The sequence below is a fragment of the Tamandua tetradactyla genome, chromosome 1, assembly GCF_023851605.1.
Source record: "Tamandua tetradactyla isolate mTamTet1 chromosome 1, mTamTet1.pri, whole genome shotgun sequence".
Lineage (NCBI taxonomy): Eukaryota > Metazoa > Chordata > Mammalia > Pilosa > Myrmecophagidae > Tamandua > Tamandua tetradactyla.
Window position 1 is genome coordinate 35,118,063 of NC_135327.1, and position 22,596 is coordinate 35,140,658.

Genomic DNA, 22,596 nt, shown 5'->3' on the forward strand with positions numbered 1-22,596 from the left:
TCCAGAACCCCAGGAAGGCTCTACTAGGGACCTTCAAGGACCCTTCACTTCGAGGTTCAGGGCCTTGGCAGAGCAAATACGAAGGAGAGTGAGCACTTGGGCTTTACCTGCTTGCCTGGAGTCTGGACTTAACGCTTTATCAGAAACCTCTCCTTGAGACAGCAAAAGCTCTGGGTGCATCTCTCCCTCCAGACATCCCACCATAGCAGGCCGGCTGCCCAGCCCACCGCTGGGGTGGCCTTTGTCTTTTGCTCATCCCTCGGGATAAGCTCACTTATTCCTTTACCCTCTTGCTGCCTCTCCCATCCTCCACAAGCCGATCTTTGTGAAGAGCTTCCCTTGATCATCCTGCCACACAGGATCCATCTAAATAGAAGAGACAAATGCCCTCCACACATCTCCCTTCCTTTTTCCCAGATGTAGCTGTGTTCCTGGAGAAGGACACCTTCCCTTTTATTTGGTGTGCCAACACCCCCCAATTCCTCCATGGTGCCTAAAAGGTAATCTTGAACATCACAGAAATTCTCTAAAAATGAGTTAGCTGATTTTAGTCATTTTAGGAAATGATCTCTTTAAAGTTTTTGGGAGTTTCCATTGATGGGGAAGGCTATGCCTACTAAGTGTCTGGCAGGGTTCCCGGTGGGTCTCTCTTCTCATGAATACTTGGAACAGTTATGCATGGTGGATGGCCCTGCTATTGTTCAGACGTTTAAGAGGAAGCTAAGAGAGGTGAGCCCCCTGCTTGGGTAGCTACATATATGTTCTATGGATGTATGTACATATTTATAGTATATCTAATGCAGGTCTCTCTGCCTGGAAAGTCTCTCCTCCTTAACTTCAAACTTCCAGCAATGTCCTGAGGCTCAGGTCCTCTGAGCAATGATATGCTCAGACAAAATTTCTCCCGAATGGGAGATGTGAGTTATTGCTCTGCCACAACAAGTAACTCATATTACTCATTCCTTGGAGCCGCGGGAGTGATTCTGGGTCCTGGATTCCATGGAGTTCTGGGTCAGAAACTGCGGGGACGCTCCTTGTTTAATCACAAACTTACACAAGGGGTGGGGTGGGGGGGGCACCCCTGGATGGTGCCTTCGTTATTCTCATGAGTGGTTGGAGGGGAAAAGCCAGAGACCAGGCCCTCGGGCACCGAGTGAAGTCAGATAGCTGTGGCAAACAACGAGCCTGAGCTTCCTCCGGTGCTGGTTTCCCTGGCTTCCCTTGCTGAGCATCGCGTTCCTCAGGTGCCCCGTCTCTGAGGACCTTCTGAACAAAAGGAAACTCTGCAAACGTGCATCCAGGGTCTCACGGTGGCTCCGGGGAGCAGGGGCAGAGGGCAGGCCTCGGTCTGGGTCCTGTGGAACTGTCCAGAAATGGAACCTGGGCTTCCCCGTCTCATGTCTTCTGTACTTGATCTTCTTTTCATTGGAAATAATACAGTAAATTCAAACTACGTGAAATAAAGTGGGAAATGATTGGCAAACAAACTCCTGGAGTAAGGCTGGAAAAGGGGCTGTGAGGGCGTAGAAGGGAAATGTCCACACCTTTTGCCATCAGGGCCGCTTTCTCTACACGCGGGTCTGCAAGTTCCCATGTCCTTCCGATTGGTTCGACTGTGGCCACGTGCCACCCTCTGAGCCAATTATCTAGCTCAGTGACAGGCTGTATTCTGATTGGTGGGTCCAAACCTCGCGATAACTCTTGGAGTGGAGGGAGGGGCCAGCTCACCTATGCTGTAGAAACAGAGCCTGGCAGTGGGGGTCATTTGGGGGAGGTGGCAGAGGTATTCCTGTGTCCGGGAGCTGAGGGAGCTGGTGGGCCCACTCCATCTCTCATCCCAGACGTTCCCCTTCCTCTGCTTTGTGTGGGGTGAGTGGCAGGAAGCGTTGGAAGAAAAGTAGGGTGCTGTCAGCACCCCGGTGTGTCTCTGCGCTGCAGGGAGGGCCTCGTCCTCCTTCCCTCTTTTCTTCCATCACTCCCAACTCCACTGTTGCCTTTAGGCGTGGAGTAGGTTGAACACCACGTGGGCCATTACCACAAGAGCTAGCTCGGCTCTGGTGTGCCTTAAGGCTCCCCTCCAGGGGACGCATCTTCCTAATGAAATCTGTCATTCGTGGAGGAGGCAAACACCTTCAGAAGTCTTGGCAGTAATATGCTTTGTACAATTTTGGTCTCTGGTAATGAAGGCTCCAACCGGAGGCCAGGACAGAGTCCTCTTACCTCAGCCACGTGGCCATAAGTCTGTCAGTACCTTTCTACACTTAAAAATGTAACTTCAGAAAGATTTTTTAAAAATTGGAGTCTAATTTAATGCAGGAAAAACAACAAGCACTTGGGAGCCTGTCCTGCACTGTGCTCTGGGCTGGGCGTTCCGTGCTAGGTGTTCAGTTGGCTGATCGCACTACCCCAGGTGATGCTGGGTTTTGTCCCTTTCCCACCCCTTATGCCCTTCACCTCCCTGTGCCACAGGGAGCTGCTCGAGACCACTTGCCGCTTGGCCAATACACTGAAGAAGCATGGAGTGCGCCGAGGAGACCGCGTGGCCCTCTATATGTCTGTATCCCCACTGGCTGTGGCGGCGATGCTGGCCTGTGCACGGATCGGAGCTGTCCACACTGTGGTCTTCGCAGGCTTCAGTGCGGAGTCCTTGGCTGGGAGAATCAATGATGGTGAGCACGTGAGCAGGGTCAGGGGAGTCTGAGGTCTTATGGTCCTTGTCTTCAGGAACTTGAAGTCATCATTGTTAGCTTTGAAGGCCTGCTCAAGTCGGGAGTCACTGGTCACTCTTACTCAAGACTGGGCTTGCTCTATCCCCCTCCTAGGCCTGGAGTACGTAGCTGTAAGTCCAGGCTCTGTGGGTCAGATCAGGGAAGGGAACAATCAGGAATGTCTATTGTCTCCTTAGCCAAGTGCAAAGTGGTGATCACCTTCAATCAAGGGCTCCGGGGAGGGCGTGTGGTGGAGCTGAAGAAGATCGTAGATGAAGCCGTGAAGCACTGCCCATCAGTCCAGCATGTCCTGGTGGCTCACAGGACAGAGAACAAAGTCCCTATGGGTGACCGAGACATCCCCCTCGAGCAGGTGCGTTTACCTCCACTTTTCTTTTCTTTTCTTTTTTTTTTTACATGGGCAGGCACCGGGAATCGAACCTGGGTGCTCTGGCATGGCAGGAGAGCATTCTTGCCTGCTGAGCCACTGTGGCCCACCTGTTTACTTCTACTTTTAGTCTGGGTGGGGCAGTGGTCACTGGGTTAATTGACTCTCAAACTGTGAGGACAGTAGTTCCCATTCTGGGTTCCCCAGAGGTGCCCAGGGTTCCCCTACAGTCTGGCTGACTCACATTCTGGTTGGGATGCTTCTTAGTCTGCGAGGGCTGCTGTAACAAAACACCACAAATGCCAGGGGCTTAAACAACAAGAATTTATTGGCTCACAGTCTGGAAACCAGAAATCCACCCTCAAGGTTTCTCAGGTTTTCTCTGGAGTCTGTGGTGTTCTGGTGGTGTCAACTGACCCTCTCTCTCTCTCTCTCCTTCTCTGGATTCTCCTGATTGACTGTCTGAATTTCCTCTCCTTATGACTTCAGCCATATTTGACCAAGGTTCACCCTAATTTCATCTGGCCCCATCAAAATAGACTGTTTGAAGATCCCACTTAAAAAATGAGTTCACACCCATGGGCCAGGGGTTAGGACTTGAACATACGTTTGTAAGTGACAGGATTTAATCTGCCACGGAAAGGTAGCATCCAAGAACCACACACATACTGGGACACTGAAAAACCCCACCCTACATTGCAAGTGAATGTGATAGAAAAGGCTGGACCATGCCTTTCATTTGGTGTCTTCTCTGCCTTGGAACATGGGCAAGGCCAAAATGTCAGCTTTGACCCTGTTCTGCTGAGTCCTTCTCAGTAGAGGGGATGATGGTCTGGAGGCAGCTGGAGGGAAAGAAGGGCTGAGCACCCTGGGTGGGGCTGTTCCTTTTGTCTTCCTGCAGGAAATGGCCAAGGAGGACCCCGAGTGCACCCCGGAGAGCATGGGCAGTGAGGACACGCTCTTCTTGCTGTATACCTCGGGGAGCACCGGCATGCCCAAGGGGCTCGTCCACACCCAGGCAGGCTACCTGTTGTATGCTGCCCTCACCCACAAGGTAGGCCTCCCAGCTGAGAATACCATCAAGACGCAGCACCTTGCCTCCTAGAGTACACCAAACAAGGCCACCGGGATCATGGCTGCCAGGCAAAGGGGCAGGTGGGAGGGCAGCTGTGCCCCATCTTGTGGAGAGGGTCTGAGTCTAAACCTGCGTCTCACTGCTGACTAAGCCCTTTGCTTTTATGTACCTTGCATCCACTTGCTCCATGGCCTGCAGAAAGTGGTGTGAGCAGCCAGGCTGCCCCTGCTTGACAGCAGGGCTGCGTTCTAATATTCAGGGACCCTGGGTGAGCTCGTTGGCCTTCACAGGTTCTGCCTCCCTCTTAACGTATCAAAAATTATATTTATAACTGCATTGGCTTAAAGACAGATTAGTATTATACACTAAATCATTTTCTTTGACCTAAAAGTTCAGTTTTTGGAGGTCCAATTTTAAAAGAAGTTAAAACACTTTCACAGGCCCCTAAAAGTGTTGTGGGCTCTAGGTTCTGTTCACTGGGACCATATACAATTAAAAAAAGGATGTTGTTATTTCATAAAGAAACATAGACTTAGTACAGGGAAACTGTGTGACAGTGGACCATGCCTTAGGGACTGTAAAACAAGTGATATGATACATTGTTTTATCCCAGGAAATGTCTTGAAGCACCAGTCCTTATTTCAAGGTGGATGGGTAGAGGGGATGCAGTTTAATGAGACATCCCTGGCTGTCTTGGGGCATGGCTGAAGCACCCAAGTGGGATTGTATTTCCAGATAGCATCCGTGAACCAGACTCTGTTGCAAAAGACAAAACTGAACTCAAGCTGATGTCAGCAGCCAAGGGGCCTGCTAACCCAGGTGTCCAGAAATCCCAGCACATTTGGGTTTGGACAGTGTCCAGCTTCAGACAGTGTCCTGGTTTTTGGGCCCCCTTTCACCATGCTGATAGGTCCCTGGCCAGCCAGATGTTCCCCAGTTTAGTTACCCCCAGGAGCTGGAGAGAGCCTCTCTTCTAACTATCTCAGCAAAGTCCCTGGCTGATTGTTTCTGGCCTGGCCCTGGGCCACGTTCCTGGCCTGTTTTAGTCACGGATGGGGCAAGCGGGGCCCTGTGCTAAAGCCGGAAGGGTAAGCGTGCCTGGGGTGTGTCCCTACAGAGCGCATGTAGATGGCCTTGTTCAGCTCTGTGCTTGCTTTGCCATTTCCCAGAGGGCGAAACAGTAGAAAAGGGTGGGAGTGTGAACTCACCTCCAAAGTTCAGGCCCAGCTTAGCCTTGTAGTGGCCAGTTTATGCTGGGATAGCAGCTTAAGCCCCAGCCTCCATGTCCCCAGCTGTACAACAGGCCAAGAGTTCCAGAACTGGAGCTGCTGGGTAATCGGGGACAGTGTATGTGTGTGTGTGTGTGTGTGTGTGTGTGTGTGTGTCTGTGTTTATAAGTGCTGGGGGCACAGTGGCAATTGATATCATTATCACTGAGATCTTGGCGGGTGTGTGTGTGGGTGCATATAGAAACATGGATATATTTGTGCAGATATGTGCACATGCGTGTGCACGTATGCACATGTACAAGTATGCATGCATCCATGCATGTGGACACAGAGAAGTGTGTTTGTGTGTGTGCCCACATTGTGCATGTGTGTGTGTACACATTTGTGTGTGTAAATGTGTTTATACATGCAGAGGGTCTTACAGGCTCTCAGTTTCTTCAGGGAAAAGCACCATTGCCTCTGAAATGAAAGGGGATTGGTGAGGGAAAGTTGGTGGGGGCCGTGGGGCGGGGGCTCTGGCTGTCTTCTTGGCCCTTTGGGGAAGGTCTTCTTACTGTGTACTGCCCCTCTGAGAACTACAGACAGACTGGGCATTTAGGATCCAAGTTGTATTAAACATTCTTTTCAGTTTCCAAATACTCTGGGCTTTGGGACATGAGGTCTTGGCTTGCCAGTGCATATGGTTGTGAGAGAATGGTCCCTGCCTTCCTGAGATGTGCTCCGAGGGGCCCTGGCAGTCTTGTAGCCATCGCCCTGCCGCCTGTAATATTTCTTGGAGAATCTGAGCACTTCAGATTCTGCAGCAGCTGGAGACTGGGGCCTACTTCTCCAAAGATTGTCTCAAAAATTGTTTCTGTTGTAAAATAGAACATGGAGACAGAAAACCAGCCAAAGCAAACCTATGGCTTATGGGGTTATTGTAGGGCAGACACCAAGAACTAGAACGGTGCCTGCCATGCAGAGGCCCCTCCCACAGCCCATCCCCACCATGTTCTATCTCTCTGGGAGATGCTCTACTGATTTTTATAGAGATCACTTCCCTCTGTTTTTCTTTTTAAAGTTTTTGTCACTCAACCATGCATCGCTAGACACTATAGTTTACTGTTGTCCATTAAAAACACGGTTGTGTCTTTTTACATGTATTCATCCCTTTCTTTTCCTTAAACTTTTGTCTGTTGTGAAACCTGGGCTATTTGTCCATGGTCTGGGTTTTGCTGACTGTCCCTCTGTCCTCTGTGATCCCTGCAAACAGACAGTGGGATCCAGGCACCAGATTGGACTCAGGTTAGGTCCCTTTGCGAGAATGATGACAGCACCCATGTCTCTCTTCTGTGGTCTTGGGCACTGATGATGCATGATGTATTCCTGGGTCCTTTTGGCTTTTAGTTTTTGTAACTTTAGAAAGATTGTTTTTTTTGGCATGAGCAGGCTCCGGAAATTGAACCCGGGTCTCTGGCAGCAGACGAGAATTCTGCCACTGAGCCACCATTGCCCGCCCAGAAATAATTTTAAAAATTGGAGTCTAATTTAGTACAGAAAAATGTACACACCAAAATATAAAACTCGGTGAGCTGTTACCTGTGGACACACTTGTGTGACTGCACATCTTGAGACCTGGGTCCCTTTTGGCTCCCTGGGGGCTCTGGTGTGCTATTCACCCCCACTCCCCACTGGCATTCTCCACCACACACCTCCCACCCATAGATGAACTTCATCTGGCCTTGAACTTTACACTCTGAATATGCACTCTCCAGGCTGGTTCTCCATTCCCAAGCTCCTGGGGAGGCTTTGTACATATTCCAGTTGCTTCCTTTTCTGCTGTATGTGGGGTCACTGCACATAGCCCCCGCTTGCCCACTCATCCTGCTCTCAGTGCTGTTCAAGTGGCTGCGTTTGGCTAAAGGCTATTTCTTGATGATGTGCAGGAATGGGGGTGGGGGTGAGGGTGCCCACGCATTTGATGTCCCCCTCCACCCTCCCTGTCTGCAGCTCGTGTTTGACTACAGGCCGGGTGACGTCTTCAGCTGTGTGGCTGACATTGGCTGGATCACAGGACACAGCTATGTGGTATACGGTCCTCTCTGCAATGGAGCCACCAGCATCCTCTTTGAGAGCACCCCAGTATACCCCAATGCTGGTGAGGGGCAGGGGCTGGAGGCCGATGCCCTGGGAAGGGTGTGGGTTTGTGGTTCCCATTGGACAGATGCCAGGTCACGCAGGAGCTACCTGACCCTGAGCCTCTCTGGGTGGATGGGTGGGTATCTGGGTCTGGGGTAAGATCACAGGTGCAGGAGGAGGCTCCTGGTGAATGTCTCAAGATGGCCCTTCTGGCTTCCTGTCCCTCTCCCTTAGGCTGCGTCCTCAGGCCATCTTCTTAGCATTGTCCCTCTTACCTCCATAGCTGTCTGACCAGACCTTGTTCTCCTCAAGTCCCAGGCCAGGGCCTCCCCATCTCCCCAGATGGAACTAGCTCTCCGACTCTGCTACCTGGGCCTTCAGGGCCCTTCTCCCAGGTGGTCATTCCCACAGACTACATGGGGTGTGGCCTGGGGCTGCCCCCATGAAACCGAGACTGTGCTGAGGATGCAGCCTTGACTTGCTTTGCTTTTCATGCTCTCTCCCTTACACACAGCATTATGTCCCCAAATACCTGTTTGAATTTAATTGGGCCCTGGTGGCTCTGCCAGGAGGCTCTGGCCCAGGGATTCCCTGGCGTGTAAATAACCCACATGGAGTTTTCCTGCCCTCCTCTTGCTTTAGGGCAGGACCCCATCATGAGGACAAAACATGAGGCATGTGGCTTAGGGACTTGGAGCCGTGTCTTTGCCTCCTTCGTAGGCTGACTTTGTAACCTCTTGCAGCCCAGTGCCCAGCCTTAGAGTGGAATGCTGTGAGCTGTGTGTGTGGGGGTGTCCTTCTCTGATACCAAGTGTGTGCCTGCCCGTGGGGCCCCCACTGGGGTGGCCGCTGCTAGGCCCAGGGATGTCACCAAACTACCAACTCAGATTCTTTAAATGAATTGGAGCAAAAGTTCTGTTACTGCCAAAATGACAGCAACATCCTGTGAACCAGTTCACTGCAGTAACAGAATCTGCTGAGGGAATGCAGTGTGCCAAAATCCGGCAAGGCCGTTTGCCAGGGGCCTGCGCAGTGGGCAGCATGTTGTGTGAGAAGCCTTGGACAGCTTCTCCCTCGTGGCTGGGATCCTCCCCCAGCAGCTCCTAGTGAACGAGGTCCAGTCCTATGTGGACTAGCATGGGAAGATGCCCAGCCCATGGTCACCATAGGCATGTCTCGGGGCCATTCGGTGGGCACTCAGGCTGACTGGGTCTTGGCTGTTCCTAGGTCGGTACTGGGAGATGGTGCAGAGGCTGAAGATCAACCAGTTCTATGGTGCTCCCACGGCCGTGCGGCTACTGCTGAAGTACGGGGACGCTTGGGTGAAGAAGTATGACCGCTCCTCCTTGCGGACCCTCGGCTCAGGTGAGGCCGGTGCTGCACTTGCTACCATTGGCAGAGCTGCCACCGCTGTAAGCGGTGGTCATCATGAGTGTGCCCTGGGCTTGTACGCAGTGGAGTGTCCCAGCAAGGCAGGACCATGGCTAACAGAGCTGCTGTGCCCTGCTGTGACCTGCAGCCTGCCCCCTGCCTGCAGCCTGCCTCCCCACCCACTCCAATGGCCCTCAGCCCGAGTTTTGCGGCTTGACCTTTAGGACGGACACTCCCAGCCCACTAAATGCAGGCCCACGGTTCTGTGTCTGTTGCATAAGCTTGAATTGCATGACTGCTTTAATTTATAGATCGTCCCCTCTGGTTTATATCCCCAAATATGTGTTATGAAGGTCACTCTGCGCTGTGCACTGTTCTTACTGTACCTGTTTCCAGGCAGAGAGCTACTCCATTTTTAATTTTGACAGATATTGCAAAATCCTAGGCCAAGTCCTTTTGGAGAGGGGCTGTGTACTGGTTCAGCAGATTCAGGTATTGTACCTGTGCCAGTGCCTGCTGCCTGCCAGGGGCCTGGAGGCATCTGCTCTCCTCTCTCCTCTCCCTGCCTCCTTAAAGTTCTGCTGTTGCATATATTGTCACATGTGGCCAGTCAGGAAAAACAAGGAGGTGAGAGGCCTCCAGGCTCATTGAGTGAATATGTAGACTTGCTTCATGGTTCTCATGGGCAAGCGCATAGGCAGTTAGTGCTGCCTGTTTCTGCTAAATGCATCAGCAGAAGGGGGAACTTGTGTGAGTGCCTATTGCTAGATGGTGACTGCGAGACTGTAGCGTGGCCCAGGCAGACAGTGCTGGGATTTGGCACAGCTCCTTGAGCTGCTTCCTTTCCTCCCAGGGGATGCTTACCTCTTGTACCCACATGAAAAATGGGCACAGGCCTCTCCTGCAGGGCTGTGAGGACTCAACAAGACAATATATAGCGCTCCTGATGCATAGTCAGCATCCAGTAAACATCACTCTCAACTCCCCTTTCTTCTTTTCCTTACCTGCTTAATGTTGGAAATGTTCTGTTTCCCAAAGACTGTTCTAAATTAAAAGACAGAAGGGGGTTGACTGTTGCTCGAAAGAGCACATGTTTATTAAGTACCTCCCTCCTCCCGCCGGTCTTGTGGACTCCACCCTGATGCTGCCCCATGTAACAGAGATGGAGATAGAGGCATGGAGAGACTGTGCTGCTTGTCCAAAACCACCCAGCGAGGAAGTAGAGACCAGGTGCTGAGCCTGGTGCCACAAGCTGCAGTCCTCTCTCCCTAGTCCCAACCTGACGGGCTCTCTGCACCTCCTCCCGTCCCCACCAGCATCCCTTACAGGTCTTCAGGGCCTGGCTAGCTCTGCCCCTACTTGCAATACCTTGCTCTCCATGCCCCCCCTCCTCCTTGAAGGGCCCTGGCCCTCCCTCGGATGTCTCTGGGCATCTTTCCTGGTGTACCTCCTTGGCCACAGTGGCCCTTGGGCTGTAGCTTTTGCCTGACTCTGGGCCCCAGTCATGGGCTTGGTCCTCCTGCTGACTGCTGAGCTGGGCAGTGAGGCCTGGATGTCGCAGCCATGTGTCCTCTGTGCCTTGAGGTCCATGTAGCGCCTGACCTAGAGCAGCCCCCGAGGTTTACTGAACAGAACATGCTGCTCCTGAAGTTCTCAAGGGCCATGAGGAAACAAGCAGGAAGTGAAATTCACCTTGAGCAACTGTAGCTGGCATGACTTTATAACTTAATCTTTAAGCAGCCCACGTTCTTTTCAGAATGTCCCACCTCCCTACCCAAGGGAAATTCAGGACAACAGTAAGTGACATTTGTTCTTGTGCATCAGGCAAAAAGGCTGCCCTGAGGAATGGCAGGACAGGAGGGGGACACTGAGTGGTCAGCCTGGAGCAGAAAACCTGCTGCCACCCAGAGGACCTGCACAAAGGCTTTGGCTTTGTGAGGGCAGAAACCGCTAGGCAGTGATGCCCTGCCCAGCGTGGGCCTGGGTGCGTGGTTCATCTGCCCACCTGTCCCTGCAGGGGCCTACCTCTTGGTGGGGCTTAGTATGTGTCTGAATGCCTGAGTACCTTGATCTTCTCAGCTGGGGCCAGCAGAAACAGGGGAAATGGGAAATCATTTCAGAGTGGGCCTGCGGCTCCTTTCTAACAGGGAAGTAATCACTGATACCTGCATCGGTGCTGGGAAAGCCAGGCCTGCCATTTCTGGCTGGTGAGCCTAGCTTGAATGGAGAGGAGCTGCTTTCATGTAGGGGACCATGGTTCTGCCAGGACCACCAGCACTCACCCTGACCCTTTGTGTCTGGGCAGGATACTATAGCCTCCCCGCCAGTGACTCATACTCCCTGCAGGCCAGAGCTACTGCCTGCAAGGTCACCTGGCTGGGTGGCTGGGGAGGGTGTGGTGTCTTCCAGGGAGTTTGAGTGGAAGTAGGGAAGAAAGGCAGGACTTGATTTTCTATATGCACTGGTAGGAAGACTCCCAGGACCCAAATAACAAAGATTCCCACTTTGCAATTCATTTCAGGGAGAGGATGCACTGTAGCAGTTGTACTTGAGCAAGGATGCATGTCCCTGCCAAAGGTGACCTCAGCAAGGTCTACGCAGGTGCCCATTCTTTCCCCTGCAAGGGCATGCCAGATGTCCTTTCTTTCTTGAATCATGAACACCTGAGGTGTACACAGACCCCTCTGAAACATGGCTTGGCTGAGGTTTTTATATCTCCTAGTAATGGAGATATGTTCCTGCAACATAGCCAGCCCCAGCGGCAGAGCCCTGCAGTGTCTCACTGAGACTGTCATCTGTAAACAGTGCTGACAGGCAAGCACAGATACCCCTGAGCAGCACTGATAATTGACATGGCCCAGTGCTGGCACCACTTGGCTCAGTAGGACAATTCAGGACAATTCTTGTCCAGCTGGGAGCCTCTCTACAGCACCCCAGGTGTAGGGGACATGGGCTTCACTTAGTCTTACCAGGTGGGAAAATCCAGCTAACTCAAGACTTTTGTCCCTAGACAAAATTAAGACTTTTGTCTTAATTTTTTTTTGTCTCAGTTTCCTAAGTAACACATGAATATTAAAGTGAAGAGAGGATTCTGGCACACTGCAATTCAAGCTGAAGTCCCCCTTGACCGACTCCCTGGAGGATACCCTGTGTGGCTTCCAGCCCTCTTTCTGCCTCATATATTGATGTGTAAAGAAACTTCAGTGCTGCTTAGTGACTTTCTCCTTAGCCTGAATGCTCTACATGTCATCCCATATCTTTAACTCAACAGTATTTCCTGGGAGCTTCCCACATCAGTCCACATGGATCTGTCCCTTCTTGTTGAAAAGTTGCTTGTGTTCTGTTGTGGAATTGCTGTGCCGTACAGGTGGGCAGGTGTGGTACTGGAAGTTTTCCGATGCATCAACCTGGCTGTGGTGGACCTGTTTCTCCTGGCCTCCTTTGTTGTATGTGAGTGCAGGGTGATGTCTGAAACACTTCATCATTGGCAAAAGTGGCACCGGCCACGCCAAGGCAGGGAGCAGAGAGTTGTGGAGTTGTGAGTCTGTGGGCAGTCATGAGTATATCTGTATTTTGACAGCTTGTGTGTTTAAGCTGGCACTTGGTGGCTGATCGTCAGCCACCAAGTAGACAGGGAGAAGCCGGGTTATGAAGTTGTGGGTATAAGCACTTCTAATTTTTCTGTTGAGATTGTAGAACATACAGTAAAACACATGAATCTGAAGTGTTCAGCTTGAGGGATGTTATTTAAATATATTATTAAATATTATAAATACATTGTTTAAATATATATTAAATATATATATATATAATACCACCACCACCCAGATCAAGATGGAGAAATTCTGGCCACCCGAGACTCCATGGTGCCCCTCTCAGGCAGAAGCCCTTAACCATCCCACCACTCTCACCTCCATCGTGTGGATTCGTTTTGCTTGTTCTTGAATCTCTTATACTTGGGACACTTCGATGAGCCCCTTTTGTGCCTCTTTCTTTGCTCAGTGCTGTGACTCTTGTGATTCATTGTTGGTGTGTATAGCAGTGGCTTGTTCTTTCTCCATGCTGTGTGGTTCCCTTCTTCATGTAGAGACCACTGTTTATTTATCTATTCTCCTCCTGACAGACAGGTTTTAGTTTGAGGCTTTTTTTGAACAGAGGCATGGACACATCTTTGGCAAACCTCTGACCCCCTTTCTGCAGAGTGTGTTCCAGGAGCAATATTTTTGGGTGATAGGGTAAACGCGTGATTACCTTTTTAGAGTAGCTCTGTTGGATGTGTGCACTTTTAAATGTTAAATGTCGAAGTGGTGCCCTAAAGTTTCTGCACCAGTTTCTACTCCTTCAGTGTTGTGAGCATCCTCTTTCTCCAACATTCTTGTAAATTTTTTTATTTTTGACTTCCTTATGGTGAAAATATCTCATTGTGACTTGTAATGTTTTAGATGACCATGAATATACCATAGCTGACTGCTTTTTCAGGTCTCCTTTTATAGCCTCCAGAAAAATTATATAGTGTTTATTTTTCCCCGTGAAGATCTTTCCCTTGGGCTTCAGTGTACTGCAAGGTCTGCTAACATCTTTTTCTCTCATTGGATGGTTTCAGTGGGAGAGCCCATCAACCAGGAGGCCTGGGAGTGGCTGCACAAGGTGGTAGGTGACAGCAGATGCACACTGGTGGACACCTGGTGGCAGACAGGTGAGTAAGCCATGGGGGGTGGCGGGGCCAGGACATCCAGGTGCTGCTCCTGCCTTGCTCAGGTGTCCCTCTTACTGCAGGCATGATCCAAGTTAAAGGGAGAGTGTGTGGCTGCACAGGGCCTCTGGAGCATGAGGTGTGAGCGGGGAGAGGGTTTAGCTCTCAGTGCCTAGCTGAGGCACTCATGGTTGGCTCGGCTGCCGTTCTTCACCAGCTGCAAGGGCGGGATGCTCTGAACCTCAGTTTCCTTGCTAGTGTAGTTGGGTGCTCCCTTCTCGGTGAGAATTAGGGGGCTAGAGTCCAACTAAAGCCTCTTGCTCCTTGAGCAAATACTTGCTTACCTGTTCTCCTTTCTTCGTGGGGAACATTTTCTGATCCCAGATCTCTGACTGGGATAGGCCCCCTTATATAAGGAACCATACATCTTAGTTTAATCTTTAGTGGGAAAAGAAACTTTTTTCTTTGGCGTTTTGTTTCCATTCTTCCTTCCTCTGTCAGGAATCTGACTTATTAGGATATTTGGTGGACAGAGACCAACATGATATCATAAATGAAGCTCTTGTCCTTCTAGAAACCAGAAAGTGATAGTCTCCCAGTATCTCAGGCCTCATCCCCTTCAAGTAGGCACATGCAGAGGTTCTCTGCAGTCATGTCTTCCCACATGTTTGTGGACAGACTGACAAAGGTGAGTGTGGCAAAAATGTCATGAAGGCGACCCGTGGGCCCCTCCTTCCATGATGTGGCTGTGGCCGTCTTCGCAGAACAGGCCCAGCGCCTGGCAGCTCTGTGCTGTCATCCTGTGTGGGCAGGTGGGCCCCACCCTGAGGTTCCCGCTGAGAGCTAGAGCCACAAGTAAGTGGAGGGAGACTGTGAGCACTAGATACCCAGGCCGAATCTTCTGCCTCTGGGTCCTGGTGCCCTTTCCCACTTAGGGGGCCAGAACCAGATCCATTTTCACCTCAGACAAACATTTAATCACCAGGAAATAAGCTCGCTCACCATTCCCTGGTTGAGGAACCTGTGAGTGTCCTGGCTCAGCCCATGGTGATGTGTGGAGAGTAAATAGCAACTCCTGGGCCAACCTGGCAATGCTTCTCACTCTTTCTGCAGAGACGGGTGGCATCTGCATCGCTCCGCGGCCCTCAGAGGAAGGGGCTGAGATCCTACCTGGCATGGCCATGAGGCCCTTTTTTGGCATCATCCCCATTCTCATGGATGAAAAGGTGTGTGATGGCCATTACTGCATGGCCCCTCCTCTGCTGTGCCCAGTTGGGCCATGCCCAGCTCTTCTTCCTCCTCTTCTCGCTGAGCTGTACCCAGCTCTCCCTCCTCCTCTTGCTGTACGCAGCTCTCCCTCCTCCTCTGGCCATGCCCAGCTCTGCCTTCTTCTCTGGCTGAACCCAGCTCTCTCTCCTCCTCTGGCTGTGCCCAGTTCTCCTCCTCTTGCTATACCCCAGCTCTCCCTCATCCTCTTGCTATACCCAGCTCTCCCTCCTCCTCTGGCTGTGCTCAGCTCTCCCTCCTCTTCTTGCTGTACTCCAGCTCTCCCTCTTCCTCTGGCTGTGCCCAGCTCTCCCTCCTCCTCTGATTGAGCCCAGCTCTCCCTCCTCCTCTGGCCGTGCCTAGCTCTCCCTCCTCCTCTGGCCATACCCAGCTCTCCCTCCTCCTTTGGCTGTACCCAGCTCTCCCTCTTCCTCCTCTGGCTGGGCCCAGCTCACCCTGCTCTTCCTCTGGCTGAGCCGGGCCTAACTCTGTCCCCTCCCCGCTGTGACCCTTCTATTCCCAACTCCATGGGTCCGATTGGTAACTCTGCTGGTGGGGCCAAGCTGGGCCCTTCCTTGAAACTGCAGTACAGGGCTTCTCCTAGAAGAATGCTCTGCTGAGATCTCATGGGGGGGCATGGTGGGCTGTTTCCTTCCTCTGGCCCGGCAATCACTGCTCTCAGGCCCTTCCCAGCCCACCACACTCTCACACTTGTCTACCCACATCTGTAGGGAAATGTCATGGAGGGTGGTGACGTCTCTGGGTCTCTGTGCATCTCGCAAGCCTGGCCTGGCATGGCCAGGACCATCTATGGAGATCACCAGAGGTTCGTGGATGCCTACTTCAAGGCTTACCCAGGTGAGTGGCTACTGGGGTGCCACCCTGCACCTTTGGGCAGTGAGTTGGGAGCATAGTCCCCAAAAATGGTGTTAAATTGATGCTGACTGTGATGTGGTTTAGTCAGTGGTGAGGAACAGACTCGTTAAAGGCGGAAGTTTGAGTCCTGCCCCTTGCCCGTTCCCAGGCCTCCCTGGCTCTCCTGGTGCCTGGGGAGAGAGGGTGTGGGGCCTGGACCACCTTGGCACAGAGCCCAGCTCTGTGGTCGGCTCTTGAGAAAAGAGTGGAGAAGCTACCTTGGAACACTACTGAGTCAGGGACATTTACTTTTCATTTCATTTCCTTTATAACTACGCCATGTCTTACATCTTACCACAACTGATAGTATTCTGTCTCAAACTTGCCAATGAGACTCATTCTTGGTTTCTGGAAGCTTCTTGAATTGGGCTGCTCACGTACTTCTGCTCTTTGACTGGCACCTGGCCAGGCAACACCGTAAGGAAGCCGGTCCATTGGAACTTGTCAGCAGGGCTGGCAGGCAGGACCTAGCCTAGTGCAGTCGGGATGTGGTCACCCCTGGGCCCCTTGGAAAAGGTAGGCCCCTCACTGGTCTGGGGATAAGCCCGAGGAGGTGCTTTTGGCCCTAAGTTCCCCTCGCTGGTGCAGGCTATTACTTCACGGGTGATGGTGCCTATCGGACCAGGGAGGGCTATTACCAGATCACGGGGAGGATGGATGATGTCATCAACATCAGTGGCCACCGCTTGGGGACTGCGGAGATTGAGGATGCCATGGTGAGTGCAGACGGGCTCTCCTTCACCCTTGTGGCTGGCTCTGGGGGCAGCATGTAACCTGAGCTGGCCATCTCACCTCTTTCCCCTCTTGTTCCCTGCCATGCTTAGGCGAATCACCCCGCTGTGCCAGAGACTGCCGTCATAGGCTACCCACATGACATCAAAGGAGAAGGTGAGTGTCCAGGAAGGAGCTCGTCTGGGCATCCACAGAGGGAAATGGGTACCACGGTGGGCACGGGGTCTAGGAGGCCTGGCTGTAGGTCCTCCTTCATGTGGTGATGTGGTGGTGAGGTGTGTTAGGGTCAGAGGTGAAGGCCCTGGCTTTGTGTGCCTGTAAGAATTATCCCAGTGAGGGCTGAGCAGCCCTCGTCCACCGGTAGCCCCAGCCTCATTTGGCTCCAGCTGAGTATGGCGAGTTCTCTCGCCTGCCCTTGGCAGCCTGGTCTAGGGCACATGGAAACCTGTTCCAGAGGGTTTCTGTAGCTAGATGCCCAGCTCCCTGCATGTGCCCCGTGCCCTACTTGAGTGTTCCTCTCCTGAGCCTGGGCATGGTGCAGGGGGCCTCGCAGCTGCTGCTACCTCGTCAATCCTGCCCTATGTAGCAGGAGTCATTTTGGAGGAATTTGACCGTAGTGTTCGGGGGCAGAGCAAGGGATGAGAGAATCTTCTTTCTGAGGACACCCATGACCCAAATGCTGCTGTATGCAGAGTGGGGAGGGTGTGTGGAAAGGGTAGGAGCCCCATTGTGGAGATGTCCAGGTCACACTGGCCTGGCTACAGGAACCGAGTACAGGCTGACCTTACAACAGACCTGGACTGGGGCACCCTCCCATCTGCTGTGGCCATGCCCAGTGCCCCAGCACGTCCCCAGCTGCATGCCACATCAGTGTTGCCCCAGCTCTATTATTTACTCAAATGTATTCTTTAGAGTGGCCCATCTTAACACTGAAAATTTATATGAATGCTTTAAAAAAAAAAGCATTTTCGCTTTCTCCAAGAAGATTTGAACAAAGAGAGATTAGGGTGTCAGGAGCTGCTGAAGGCTGGCACCCAACCGAAGTGAACTCCCAGCCTCGATCAGAGGGTGGAGAGGGGGCTAGGGGGGTGGTTTCCCATGTGTGACTCGGGAGCACACAGTGTCCCACCTAAAGGCATCTTGCACCAGTCTGGGTCTCATGGTTGGGGATCCCCGCAATTATGGGTCTGGGGACCTGGAGGGATTGGGGTATTCTCTGGTTTGGAACATCTGACGCTTGCAACTGAGACCAGAACTCTGGGATCAGGAACCAGTCCAGTGGAGGGTGAGAGCGGGAAGGGGAAGTGGCAGCCAGGCCCTGGGGGTGCCCCAGTACTCCCTGAGAGAAGCGTGTGGCCCCAGGCTTTCTATCCTGTTTTAGGCCTCATCAACTTAGATGAGTCCATAAAATAAGTGTAAGACTAAAGGTACATTGGAAAGCAAATTTTAAACAAAATTTGGTGGAGTATTAAAGTCAGTATTAAAACTTTGGGTTTGGCCCACCTACCTGTCCCCGTGCTGGAGCATGTGGCCACAAGAGAATGCTGTGGGCACCCCATTTCACAGGTGGAAAAAGGAGGCTCAAGGCTATGAAGTAACTTGCTCAAGGCCACTGAGCTGAGCCCGGTGCTGACACCAGGTCTCTCTTTACTGCCCAACTGCCCTGCCTCTTGGGGTGGATGAAGGAGAGAGGCAGGGAGGAGAGGCACAATTCTTATTTTACATGCTTATACTTCGTTTTCACTTCAGGAAGTCGGTATGTGTTGCTTTAGGGATTTTATTATTTTGATTTCAGTGAGTTGAACCCACATGAACCTCTCTCCACAGGCCTTCCTGTCTGGTGCACATGCCAGCTTTGCCCCCTTCCTCCTGAGTCACTGTGTTATTGTGCTGCCTGCCTGGCATCACAGTGACCAAGATGAGGAAAGTGTGGTTCTTGCTTCTGAGGATCCACAACCTGGCAGGGGGCAGGGGGAGGGCAGGAGGGACGACACAGCAAGGCTTCACAGAGCTCAAGGCAGCTGAGCTGAACTGGGTCTTAAGGGATGAATAGGAGTTTTGCCAGGTGGAGACAAGGCAGGAGGGGCATGGGCTTTCAGGCAAAGGTTCTAGGTCTCCAGATTGTAGCTCATTCAGGAAACATTCCTGGATTCATTCAGCAAGTGTTTCTTGAGCACATACTATGTTCTGAGCACGGTTCTAGTTGTAACAGTGAATAAAACAAACAGAAGTCCCTGGATTTCTGGAGCAGACACGCTGGAGGGGTCAAGGTGGAGGAGAGAGAGAGATGATAAACAGTAGGCATGGCAGATGAGGGGGCTACTGAGTCTGCAGGCGACAGGTGGTGGGGAGAGAATTCAGTAGATGAGGAGGGGATACACTGACAGAGGGGCAGCCAGGGGCCCTGCACATGTGTAGAAGCCCCATCCCTGAGAGAGGGGACATCACACACTGGGGGTCAGGCTATTCAGATGGTGTTGTTGTGGAGGAAGAGGAAATTAAATCTTGAGTAACATGGTACTCGAAACTTAATTCCAGGTGGAGTAAAATGAAATGTACTTAGAGATCTGCAAGCCACTGCACATCCTTTCTGGGATGTGGGGGGTACAGACAAACACCAGGCAGCACTTGTGCTAAAATGTGGTTCGGCTGACACAGCCCTATACCTGTGCAGGGTGTCAGACAGCCTGAAATGGGGCTTGGGCGAGTATTCAATTGAATTTAACTTAAATTATTTTATCTTTAAATAGTCACTGTGGCTAATGCTCCCATGCTGGAGAGTGCAGGTTTAGATGTGACATTGGGAGCAAATATGCTCCCAGAATGTTCACAGTTGGCAGTGGAGCCCTTTGCTGAGGAACATCCTGACAATGGCTTAATCGGCCTGTGCTGTGTTCTTGGGCCCCTCACGTAGTCTCCCAGCCGCCTACTAATGGGCTCCTTCACCGCCCAGGGAGCAGGAAGAGAGGCTGCATCATGTGTGACAGCCTGACCCGTGGCCAGTGGGAAACGGGGCCCACCTTGCTGCCCCACCAGGATCCCACCTGAGATGTCACTTTCACCTCGAGTGGAAATGGCAATCCTCCAAAAGGCTGTGACAGTGCCACCAGCATATGGCTTGAAGGTGCTTTAGAGTGATTTGTCAACATGGCTCTGCCTGGGGAGAGCTTCCTGGTCTAATCCACCCCTCCCAATTCCAGCTGCATTCGCCTTCATCGTGCTGAAAGATGATAGGGACGACGCTGAGAAGGTGGTGGAGGAGCTCCGAGCAGCAGTGGCAGCTAAGATTGCCAAGTATGCGGTGCCAGACCAGATCTTGGTGAGCAGGGCTGCCCCCGTGGGCTCACTGCCTTTTGGTGCCTCCTTTGCCCCTTCCCACAATCAAACAGTAACAGTGATCACTTGTGACCCCTTCCTGTAGATATCAAAAACTGGCATGAGCTGTTTGATTTTTTCTGGGCAGTAGGTGAGGATGGGGCATGGCTGCATTGTTGGGGGGCCCTGTGGGGGAAGAGAGGGTAGAAAGGAAAGAGAGGGAGGGAGGGAGGGAGAGAGAGGAGGAAGGAAGAAGGGAGAGTTGGACGGAGGGAGGGGAAGGGGTGGGGGCGGAGAGAGAGAAATGTAGAAACCAGAAGTGTGTAAGACAGTTCTAGTCAAGGTTTGATACTGAACTCCTTGGGAGATGAGGGCAGAAGCACATGTGAGGGAGTCTGTGTTTGATTCAGTTCCTGGGGAAGAGATGGGCCACCTTTCAGCCCCATTGGCTTCGCCATGCCTCCTTCTATTAGTCCCCCACCATTGTGATTCCTCGGTTTGGTGGTGGTCTCCCAGGCAGGGGGGCCCCAGCTTCACTAGGTGTGAAAGTTCAAATCCCAGGCCCGTTGACTGTAGTTGCAGGGTCATCTCGGGTGAACCCAAGTATTTCAGAGATGGCATCGCCCCTGAAGGTCCCAGACGTAGCCCTTGACATATCACAGCTAACCTGTATTTTGGTTGTTTGAAAAATGCAAACTGTTCAATTTTCAAGTATTGCCAGACAAAATTCTTCTCATAAGCAGCTCTTACCTCTTAGGTAAGAGAACAACAAGTGCCCGGATGTGGTGCCAGGCCACCGTGTCCAGAACGTCACTCCCTGGAGGGCTTCGCAGAATGTAGCTGATGCAAGCCACTGTTGTTTGGGCAGCAGTCGAGCCCCGGGCAGGGACCTTGGACGGGTGGAGCCTCAGGCATCACTGCCTGCAGGGGCTTCCGTACAGCCTGCGTGGCTGACATTATGTGTCCTGAGCTCAGGGGGTTTCAGCTTTAGGTGCCACACTCAACCACAAAGCGCCTACGACGCCAGCCCGCGCCATCACGCCATGCTCTAACGCTGCGCTTCTTGCCAGGTGGTGAAGCGTCTCCCCAAGACGCGGTCCGGGAAGGTGATGCGGCGGCTCCTCAGGAAGATAGTCACTGGGCAGACTCGGGATCTGGGGGACACCACCACCCTGGAGGACCCCGGCGTCATCACAGAGATACTCACTGCCTACCAGAAGCACGGGGCGCGGCGGCCTGCCAAGTAGCAGGGACACTCCACCCGCGAGCCTTGGACCCGACCCAGCGCCCCCTGTGCCTCCTTGTCCTTCCAGTACGTGGCTTGAGGCTGGCTGCTTCCTCCACGTCCCGCACGCAGCCTTCGCCATCCCCGGGGAGGTCCACGCCCACCTTCCCTTTTCTGTGGGGGGCCCCGGAAACGGAAACGCAGCCCAGAGAGGCAGACCCCACGTGTCCTGCTCATCCCGAATCAGAAAAGCCATCCCTGCTTGAGCGTCCTCTCATGAGCAAGGGGAAGACACAGCACCTAGAAGCAGTAAGGTCTTTTCCCTGATGTTTTTACATTCAAAAGTCAAGAGATTTTATTTTTATACTTTTATATTTTATAAGAATGTGCTCAAGCCCGCAGATGTAGTGTGTGGGTCCACTTGTAGTCACTCTTTATAACACTCAGTGTTTGTAGACCATTTTTCTGCTTTGAGGGGCGGACAGTTGCCCAGGAGTCAGCAGAAGCCCTTGTAGTGATGCTTTAGCTGGGAAGTCTGGATAGGAAACTCTCGTGTTTGTGTCAGAACGTAGCCAGCTGGGGAACTGTCAAACCCACAGCATCCTTGCGTTGTAGGTGTGCCTGTAGTACTTGGTGTGTGTTCTGAGATGAATTCCTAACTGCCATGATTGGAATCGGCTGCTCACCCTTTAGTCCTAAAGCTTTCTCCAGGAGAAAACGGGTTCTGTTTTTCTCTGAGCTGTAACCTGGATGCCCCTTGGCAGGAGGTGCTGATGCCTCGGCGAGGGATGGGGAATCCCAGGCACTGCCCTGGCTGGCACTGGCTTCTTGCAGACCCTGCCCTTCCCTTCTGCTGTGGCTGGGGCTGTCAGGACTAGCCCCCTGACGAGACCTGGAGCTCTGACTCAGGGTGTTCTTGTTCACGTGCCTTATGTCCCCCAAACAGCAAGATGAAGTAAATTGCTCAGCCACACCAGGCTTCTTGACAGGAAGCCTGTGGCTGTGCAGGTGGTGAGGTGGGCATGCCTGGGCGGCCTGCAGCATGGCTGTGCCCACTCTCACACATGGACTTGTGGTCTTTTGTGACAGCCCTCAGGCCTGTCTCCTCTGTGCGGGAATTGGGGCCCGTGGTTGTGCCGCTGTTTATGAAATGGCTTTGGCTTCCCCATCATGTGGTGAATTTGGGCGGCAGCCCAGGGGCTTGCAGATGGATCTGCAAAAGAGTTCAAATAAAGCTGTGTTTTGTTTGTTGTCTTCTCTGTATTGTGATGTTTTTGATCAAAGAGTGCTCTTCTCTCATGCTAAATGTAATCCTAAGGACAAAGCTGGAAGGGGTCCTCACACTCAAAAGAGAACCTTCAAAAATAAAAATTCACCTTCTTGCAGGGAGGAAATACATGTGGCTCTTTAGATTAAAGTGAAATTAAAAATTAGGGCCCTCAACCTCAAAAGCCACATTTCAATAACTCAGCAGCCTCGGGTGGCTGGTGGTGCAGCCTCAGACAGTGCGGAGAACATCCCCCTCGCCACCGAGTCCTCTTGGTCCACATTGGGGAAACCC

At 52.2% G+C, this 22,596-nt stretch overlaps 1 protein-coding gene across 1 annotated transcript in view; it reads left to right on the top strand.

Annotated features, from left to right (window-relative positions):
* Positions 1-22,292, top strand: part of ACSS1 (acyl-CoA synthetase short chain family member 1) — a 46,161-nt gene extending 23,869 nt beyond the window's left edge. Inside the window, exons 3-14 of the mRNA XM_077114269.1 lie at positions 2,470-2,669; positions 2,906-3,081; positions 3,998-4,150; positions 7,390-7,537; positions 8,746-8,883; positions 13,493-13,585; positions 14,696-14,808; positions 15,580-15,706; positions 16,352-16,479; positions 16,588-16,651; positions 19,696-19,814; positions 20,881-22,292. Coding sequence (XP_076970384.1) covers positions 2,470-2,669; positions 2,906-3,081; positions 3,998-4,150; positions 7,390-7,537; positions 8,746-8,883; positions 13,493-13,585; positions 14,696-14,808; positions 15,580-15,706; positions 16,352-16,479; positions 16,588-16,651; positions 19,696-19,814; positions 20,881-21,057 — 1,636 coding nt within the window. The 3' untranslated portion in view covers positions 21,058-22,292. The remainder of the gene's footprint in view (positions 1-2,469; positions 2,670-2,905; positions 3,082-3,997; positions 4,151-7,389; positions 7,538-8,745; positions 8,884-13,492; positions 13,586-14,695; positions 14,809-15,579; positions 15,707-16,351; positions 16,480-16,587; positions 16,652-19,695; positions 19,815-20,880) is intronic.
* The last annotated feature ends 304 nt before the right edge of the window (positions 22,293-22,596 follow it).